General features: G+C 35.1%; 1 protein-coding gene across 5 annotated transcripts in view; it reads left to right on the top strand.

Moving 5' to 3' along the window:
• The window catches only part of LOC119636075 (protein 4.1 homolog), a 69,572-nt gene extending 61,905 nt beyond the window's left edge, over positions 1 to 7,667 (top strand). For 4 of the 5 annotated variants that reach the window (XM_038031169.1, XM_038031171.1, XM_038031170.1 and 1 more), the window contains 8 exons: positions 469 to 658; positions 736 to 779; positions 1,167 to 4,076; positions 4,600 to 4,824; positions 4,976 to 5,092; positions 5,221 to 5,391; positions 5,460 to 5,570; positions 6,631 to 7,667. In XM_038031169.1, the coding sequence (XP_037887097.1) occupies positions 469 to 658; positions 736 to 779; positions 1,167 to 4,076; positions 4,600 to 4,824; positions 4,976 to 5,092; positions 5,221 to 5,391; positions 5,460 to 5,570; positions 6,631 to 6,696 (3,834 nt within the window). In that variant the 3' untranslated portion in view covers positions 6,697 to 7,667. The remainder of the gene's footprint in view (positions 1 to 468; positions 659 to 735; positions 780 to 1,166; positions 4,077 to 4,599; positions 4,825 to 4,975; positions 5,093 to 5,220; positions 5,392 to 5,459; positions 5,571 to 6,630) is intronic. The other variant, XM_038031173.1, reaches the window with a different exon arrangement.
• The last annotated feature ends 1,607 nt before the right edge of the window (positions 7,668 to 9,274 follow it).

Below are 9,274 nucleotides of genomic sequence, written 5' to 3' on the forward strand. Positions count from 1 at the left end.
CTTTAATTTTGTCCTTTATTTCTAATATGTTTCTTTTAAAAACTAGCGTTAAACAGTATTTTTGAAATAATTATGCAAACAAAGCAAAAAACGGAATAATGCGTTTTTTGTAGCCAGCTTCAAGTAAATAAGAGATGAATTTGGAAAAATTCAGAGTTTAAAGCTCTTAGATGTAGTGAAAAACCCGCTTAAGAATTTCTATAACATTCACACACATACCTATTATTAACGGATATTTCTTGCTCAAATTCATTCCAAAAGTAAAATATTTTCATTTTTATTATCTACTAATACTCCTGAATGCACAAAATATATATATATATATATATATGTATATATGTATATATATATTAGTATATCTATCGCTTAATACTCAATAAATATTTTCTTTCTATTTATTTAATCGGATAAAAATTTTTAAAATATTTACTTTTTTTATTTATATAATTTTAATGAATTTTTTTTAAGGAGGCTGAAAAGGAGGCCAAGTTAAGAGAAAAGAAACAAAAGGAAAAAGAGGAAAAGGAACGTAAAGAAAAAGAGAAGAAGGAAAAAGAAAGGAAGGAAAAGGAGAAAAAAGAGAAGGAAGCTCGAGAAAAGGCTGGCAAAGAGAAACCGGAGAAGTTCACGGCTGGAACAGCTACGGAAGGCCTTAATGGTAACACAGTCAATTATTATAAATTATTCTACTTTTTTTTTTTTTTCCTAACTGAACATTTCATTGTCACCTTTCAGGCAACGAGAACTTAAACGATTCACAGAAGTCCGGGAAGCAAAAGGTAAATCCATGTTTACATCTAAAAACCAATCGATTCATAAAAGGAAGAATATAAACAATTGATAAAAAACAGATTTTCTATGACACTCTACACAACAACTTTCGTTTTGATAATTGGTTGTAACTTAGATTTTTTATCCTTCCTTTATTGTTACTATAGTGTTTTTACTTTACTAGCCCCTCTCTTTTGTTTATCGGTTTTAATCTTTTTTTGACTTTGGTTTTATCTCTGTTTTGTTTCTTTTTTCTTAAACCCTTTTTATGATTATGATTTTACAACTCTGGTACACCTTTACAACACGCTATACGACACTACTACTACTACTACTACTACTACTGTCATCATAATAATAACTTCGGTTTGTTGTGATGGACGATCTGACAATAGGGTGGTGGCCTGTTTTTGTCGGGACGCCGAAGCAAAAGTGGTTCGCCGACCAAAGAAGCTAAAGATAAGGAAAGATCTGGTAAAGATAAGATTGGAAAGGAAAAAGAAATGGTACCTGTTGTTGCAAGCGATACCTCATCTCCTGGTTATGTGAAACCTTATGAATACACCGATGGTGACGGTGAGATTAGTCCAACACGCAAATCTTATATACCAGGCGGTTTTCGTTACGATCACGATCCTGACAGTGCTAAACGCGCTTCAGAAGGGCAAGACCAATTGTCGCCCACAGCTCAGCAAAAGAAAATTGGCTTAGCCTTTAACTATGCCCCGGGTAATGAAGAAGCTTTGAAGAAAACTGCTGAGAAATTAAAATCCGGTCAACTGTCCCCTCGCACTCGTGACAAACTAAATAAAGGACAATTGTCTCCTAAAACCAGAGAAAAATTATTAAAAGAAGTTAACCTTTCTCCTACAACACGGGCTAAATTGCAAGGTAGCGCTGTTGACGCTGCCGCCGAACCTCTTCGAGATACTCAAAAACGTTCATATTCACCCACCAAAGGTCAAATGCAAGGTTACAGCTCTGGAGCGCCAGGCAGTTATAAGCCTTTAATGGCAGATCCCACCAAGGCTTTCTTAGATTCTGAAAGATATAATAGAGAACAAGGAGTAGATACTTCTGCTCCAAGCAGAGAGGGAAAATCTGTCACTGCTTCACCGAAATCAATTGGTAAAGGGTCCAAGCCCGTTGCGCCACCAGTAATTCCTGCAAAAGCCAGGTCTGCTACACCCGCTAAGCCCAAAAAGAAGCGAGTTAAAATTATGGTAATAACGTCTAAATTTGATCCTTCGACCAAGCGAGTAGATTCAGAGAACGGGACAATAGAACACTCAACTGGCATTTTAGATCCTGCTACTGGCTTCATTGATACGAAATATGGTGTAATTCATCCTCAGAAAGGTACTCTGCTAGCGTTGAATACCAAGACGGGTGAAAATGAAACCTACCAAGGGGAAATTGATCCTAAAACCGGTAATATCCATTTAATTAATGGTGTTAGCGATCCGCAAACTGGTCGTTTGAACGAATCTCTCGGACAAATAATATGCATAACCCCTCAGGAGGATCCTGTCGTCGAATTAACAGTGATAACTAGCCGTATTGATCCGACTACCGGTAAAATTGATATAGTTAACGGTGAAGTCGAACGATCCCTGGGTGTCTTGAACATTGAAACAGGCTTATTGGATACGAAATACGGTGAGATCAATACTAGAGCAGGTGAATTAAAAATAGTCGATCCTAAATCCGGTAAAATGGTAGTAACCAAGAATGTTAAAATCGATCCAGCTACGGGCCAAATATCTATTTTGGGCATTGTTGATCCTAAAACTGGAAAACTGGATCCTAATCAGGGTCGGCTTATAGAGGCTGGCCAACAAATTGATCCTATTGTTGAAGTGACTTCTTTATCCGGTAAATATGATGCAAAGAAGAATGTTATCGATTCGAAAACCGCTCAGTTGGAAACATCAGGTGGACAGTTTGACCCGAAAGCTGGAAAAGTTGACACTAAATATGGGCAAATCGATTTGGTTAAGCATACCATCACATTTACAGACCCCAAATCTGGTAAATCCGTAACACGCGATATTAAAATCGATCCATCAACCGGGCAGATTGTTCTCAAGAATCAAATCAATCCAAAAACCAATAAACCTGATAAAGACTATGCTCGCATTATTTGCTTGCGTATCGTGCAACAACGAGTAGATCCCAAGACCAAAAATCCGATTTCACAAATTAGCACCGCTAAAGATAAAGATGTTATTGTCGATCCCAAATCCAATCAAATTTGGATGCCTACTGGTGCTGTTGATCCTAATACAAAGGAACCGCAATATGTTTCCAGTAGTGTGGATCCAAAAACGGGTTACGTAATCACCATTTACGGCTATCTGAACCCAAAGACAAACGAAGTCAAGAAACAAACCAAACTAGATCCGAATCTTTTCAAGGTCGAGCCTTCTTCCGGCAAAATATACACAGCCACCGGTGATGTCGACGCAGCTACTGGTGAACCCGTATACGCCACCACCCAAGTAGATCCCGACTCTGGAGAGGTATACACCAAACTAGCCCGCGTTAATCCCAAAACGGGAAAAATTGTTTTAATACGCATTTTACTTATTTCCAAAGTCGATGAACGCGGCCGTCCCGAAGAGTTGGATCCGGAAACTTGTGAAATTGATCCTGTCTCGGGACGGGTCCTTAAATTCTTTAATAAAACTGTCTATGTTTACAATATGATTGATCCTATTACCGGTGAAATCGTGCAGGTTGATCCCAATGATCCGCGTTTCGCAGGCGCTCGTACTACTGTTACACATACCATGACATTAACTGGCGAAATTGATCCTGTCACTGGACGCATTAAAAGTGAATATGGTGATATAGATCCGAACACTGGGGACATCGATCCAGCCACAGCTATACGCGATCCCGTTACAGGCAAACTCATACTTAATTATGCCCAAATTGATCCATCACACTTTGGCAAGCAAGCCCAAATTAGTACCACCACCGAAACAGTACCCATAACTCGTCAACAATTTTTCGATGGCGTAAAGCATATGGGAAAAAATGCCTTGAGACGTGATTCTGAGGCTTCCGATTCAGAAGACGATATGACCCATGAATACGAGACGGAAAATGTTAAAGATATCGTTATTGGTGGTACTAAGCAGAGTGCTGCACAAAATAAATATGTTACTACACCTACGGTTGTCAAGACAACAACCAAACAAGTTTTGACCAAAAACGATGATGGCGTTACACACAATGTGGAAGAGGAAGTGCGCAATTTGGGAACTGGAGAGGTGACGTTCTCAACACAGGAACACAAGGTTTGATATAAAATTTTTTTTTTTTTTAAACAACGAGAATGAAAGAGATAAGGGTACAATAAAAGGTTTCTTGGGTTTCAAAATTTAAGAACCTCTGGGAAAGGTACTTCTAAGCGCACAATATGAAACAAAAGAAAAAGGCTATACAAGCAAAATGCACGCAGCTTTTAATAATTGACAAGGGCTTGTTTAATTGTTCACGTTCATCATCTCTTTCATTCCCGATGCGTTGAGCTTAGCTTTTAGGGATTTTTTGGATTTTTTTTTTTTAGTCCTGAAAAGTAAGTAAAGTTGCACTTAAATAGCATGTATGTATATAAGCTTATGCAGACTAACAAATGCTTTTATGGCATTTGTTTCTAATTTCCCATAAAAGTTCCATTTAAATAGCATGTATGTATGTACGCATATGCAGCCTAGTAAATGCTTTTATGGCCATTATTTTTAATTTTTATAATTTTTATCCTCATTTTTGTTTGCTTATCTAAATGTTCATCATAACAATTTAAAATCGTAACTGCAGGCCGATACACCTGCCGCGGATATAACCAGCGGTGCTTACGTTACTGCCACCGCAGTGACCACACGCACTGCCACTACTCACGAGGATTTGGGTAAAAAAGCAAAAACCGAACAATTGGAAGAGAAAACCGTTGCCACCACTCGCACTCATGACCCTAATAAGCAGGAACAAAGAGTAGTAACACAGGAAGTGAAGACAACCGCAACCGTTACGAGTGGTGATCAGGTAGGCATATAGTTAGCCAACCAAATAAATTATAAGCACGTTTGAGCATGTCTTACTATAATTTCATGTAAATATCTTTTGTGTTTCATTATTGTGTTGATATGTTCGAAAATCATTTGCGTTATGTGCACGATAATATATAATGGCACAGTTCCAAAGACGTGAAAGCATATCATCAACTAGTTCTGGCGACTCAGGTACGCCCATTGATGGTCCTTATGATGAATCGGGTACTGTACAACATCGTACTTCTCCGAACTCTTATAAGGTGCGTTTTAGGTTTTTTTTTTTTTTTAGAGAGATCCGCTCTATCTCTCTCTCTTTTCTATGCGAACACTTTTCCGTTGTATGAATATTTATTGTCTCAATGTTTTAAATTATGATGTGCGTGTGTAGCAACCTCTTATACATCAAACATCGGCCACTGCAGGCACTGCCTCTATGGGACCGCATGTAGAACAGACTCGCGTGGTATTAGGAGAGCACACACCCGGCTATAGCGGACATGGGGAAATTGTTTCCACTCAAACAGTTAGCAGCAAAACACGCACCGTCGAAACGATAACGGTAAATGCTTTGACTTAAATTAAGTAAACTTTCACTTTACATTCTATCAAATATAATTTATATTATAGTATAAAACCGAACGTGATGGCATTGTTGAAACACGGGTAGAACAAAAGATTACCATACAATCTGATGGAGATCCCATCGATCATGACAGAGCTCTGGCTGAGGCAATACAGGTAAGCAATAGAGAAATATAGAAAGGCTTTTTAGTTTATCGGCCTCAGATTGAAAAAGTTACGCTAAGGTAAAAAATTCGAATAACAATTAGCCTATGCAGGGATGATTTTGATCTGATAATAATTATCAGCGCAAAAAACTAGAATAGAAGCCATTGGGTTGTTGGAACAGCAACTGCGATTTAGGAAATTCGGTATTTAAAAAAAGCTTTTGTAATCGATATATTGATTATATGTATAAAGTTTCCGATCGAACTTTTTGATCATGATCTTTAAAAATTGTGCAATCAGTACAACTGGTATGATACCCTAAACAGATGACATGCCCTGGATGTTTGGCCTATTTATGCCTTCACCAGCTTGTTTTTGTTCTTAAACAAACACAGTATCCCACGGGCTGTAGGTCGCCTCATGCCTATGTCTCGGTTTAATGTTTAAGAAAGACATTCTTTGGACATGCCCATCGCTTCGGCTATCCCTCTAATCACATTTCGACGCTAATCGAAAATCATCGGTGAAAATTGAGCGATTATCATGTTCATCAAGAGTTACAGTTTTTGATCCTCCCGAAATGTCGTCGTTACCCAAGCTAATTTCAATTTAGACAAGCAAAATTTCTCCGAGTCAAATAATTGGGCAGTGTATCCTTTTACAGCGCCCAGCCCCTCTTGGCGTAGTGAGAGTTCGATTCTAATTTTTTCCCGTTTTCACTAAAACACTGAGCTGAACGGCGGTTATCACATAACAACTGCTACTCCAAAATGCTTGAAATTTATATGTGGGGAACTTTTCAAACAACCTATGCAGACGAGACATACTTCTTAAGAATTGACACTAGAGTTCTTCTACTTCATAGTTTTCTTTCAACAAGTTTTTAGTATTCCGCTCCTTTTATCAGATAAGAAAGTTATTTTATTAGGTTATGAAAGCTAAGTAGGTTGGAGTTGATCCAGCCTAACGTCAGAGAGAAAAACATCTTTCAATTAGCGATTATTTCACGTTAATCTAATTTTTATATAAAACTTTAGCAAGATGGTGTCAATTTTGTTTTCCATTGTAGGAGGCCACAGCAATGAATCCAGACATGACAGTGGAAAAAATCGAAATTCAACAACAAACCCAATAAATTGGGATTTAAACGAAGGATACATAAAGAGGCAAAAAAAAAAAACATTATTGCTGATTAAAAGTACTTGAAAGCGCTGAATCTGCCCGCTTAACGATATAAACGCCACGCGTCCCACGCTCTTGTATTCACTTGTATTTCAATTAAGATTTAATTAACGGAAGAAAACATGACAAATATGTGTATAACGAAAGCAATTAAAAATAAATCAAGGAAAGCAAACGTTCATTGAACTATGGTAACTATCATAAGGCAGAATTTGCAAAGTGTAGAGCAGCAAAAATAGAACTTGGCCCAGTAAAAAAAAAAAGAAGAGAATTTGTTGCCGTTAAGGAAGCGTTTAGGTAGTTCAGAAAGTTCTGTAAGACAAAAGAAAATACATGCATGGCCGGCGAACTTGGCAAAGACATATGCCGCATTTGTCCTGCATCGATTAGATGTACGTTGCCTTTACATCTTTATTATATGTAAACTGCTCCTATGCATAGGCATCGATCAGGACAGTCACGGCAATGCATGCAAATTCTCTCGACTAATGGACTCTTTATAAATTACCCAGCCGCTTTCTTACTGACGGGGCTAATATATTGACCGCATTTGATTTGATTTCATTAATTCCACTATTGTCTAAATTCGGGATCTGCTGCTCTATGCCCGCTATCAACGCAATCTGGTTTTATGTTAACTAACTCAACCGAAAAAAAGTTTACTTTCCTTTACTTGCTATTGTTCTCGTTGCATGATACATATATATATATATATATTTACATATATATAAATTATAATTAAAAAAGCCAACGCAATGGAAAATTGTATTAATGAGTTTGTATGTGTATATCAATGAAATTATTGTATTTTAACATACATATGTAATTATGTAATGTTGTAAGCTGAATCTATGAATATTTTCTTACTTTTTATAAATAACGAGAACTTTTTTCCCTTTTAATCCTGTATTCTCGATTTGTTTTTTTTTTTTTTTCCTAACTATTTTATATTATTGTTTTTGTGTAATTATTATTATTTTTATTATCATTATTATTATTATCATTATTATTATTATTATTATTATTATTATATTATTGTGTTTTGTAATGTTTTTATTATATATAAATTTTTTTATTATATTATATTATTAATATCTTTTATAATATTATATATACATTTTTGATTATAATATTACAGATTAAAATCTAATAAAGCCAGCGAAATATTAATTATCAAAATAATGAATATTAAAACAAAAATTATACAAAATCAAATTCAAAACATCAATCAAATCTGTATTCAAAGTGAAAAATATTTAATATATATGATATATAAATTTACGCAATTCTTGTCTAGCCTTAAATGTTTACATAAAAATGTATTTTTGTGAATTTTTTTCCATGACCAGAGAAGTTTTAATAAAATGACAAAAATTATTTAAATTTTAATAATAATAAATCAAATGTACATTATATTAAAAAACAAAAAAAAAAAAAAATAAGAAGAAAACAACAACAACAACAAAAGAAATATAGTAATAAAAAAACTGGCCAGCTGAAGTTGAATTATACGTTAAAAAGGTGAGAAGAAACTCTTTAGCCATTTATTACTGCCAAACGATGTGAAAAGATGCTTATTGAAATGTCAATCAAATGAATCGAAAACCGAATATATGCGAAAGTTTCCCCTGAACGAGCTTCAATAACTGCCAACATGCAAAACATAAACTTTATGTAGACTTTACTGGTTTCGTTATAACTTAAGCAAAAGGTGAGAGTATGTTTAAGTTTACAGTTTGAAAAGTATAGAAGGTAGTTTTGGAAACTTTAATACTCAAAAGTTATGCAAAAAGCCGAATTAATGATTTATTATTTTGTTATAATATTTGAAAAAAAAACTCGGTTTGCTCTTCACAAGGGCGCCCACATCCATTATTATGAAAATCAATGAAGAGTTTATTGCTTCACTATTGAATACTTGATGACATGTTGATATGTTTTTGAAATCGGTGATGCTAAGTCCTTTACTGCCTTCTTTTGAAATGAGTAAAGTAGTAAAACTTCAGGATGAAAATTAATATTTATGATGACATACAATCACATAACTCTCCTTTTGCGCAAAAAAAAAAAAAAAAAAAATGTAATTATTTTCGAAAATAATTTCAATATACCTTTATTGATTAGGGCTGTACATAATTAACAATAACTTAAAGCGAATTTCGTCATCCTGTTAATAAATCATATCATCGGCTTCATTGGTTCTTATGCTTTTGGCTTCCGAGATACGGCCATCATTCAAAGGTTCGGTTCAAAATGATCTGCGCATCTATATATTTACTTCACTTGGAAACACTTGTCTTCAAATACGGATTCATTCAATTAATTATGGAACATAAAATGAAGCAGAAAGATAGATAGTAATCGCAATCGTTATTTAAAGACTATTTATATTGATGAGAAAATCTATCGATTTATTGTCTCTTCGATGATTATTTCTACATCACACAAATATTAAAAATAAATAGCTGCTAACTAAAGTTTATCTTCAATTAGTTTTTCAAAGAAGCACGATTTACAATAAAAGGAAAGTG

This window comes from Glossina fuscipes, unplaced genomic scaffold (genome assembly GCF_014805625.2).
Source record: "Glossina fuscipes isolate IAEA_lab_2018 unplaced genomic scaffold, Yale_Gfus_2 27, whole genome shotgun sequence".
NCBI lineage: Eukaryota > Metazoa > Arthropoda > Insecta > Diptera > Glossinidae > Glossina > Glossina fuscipes.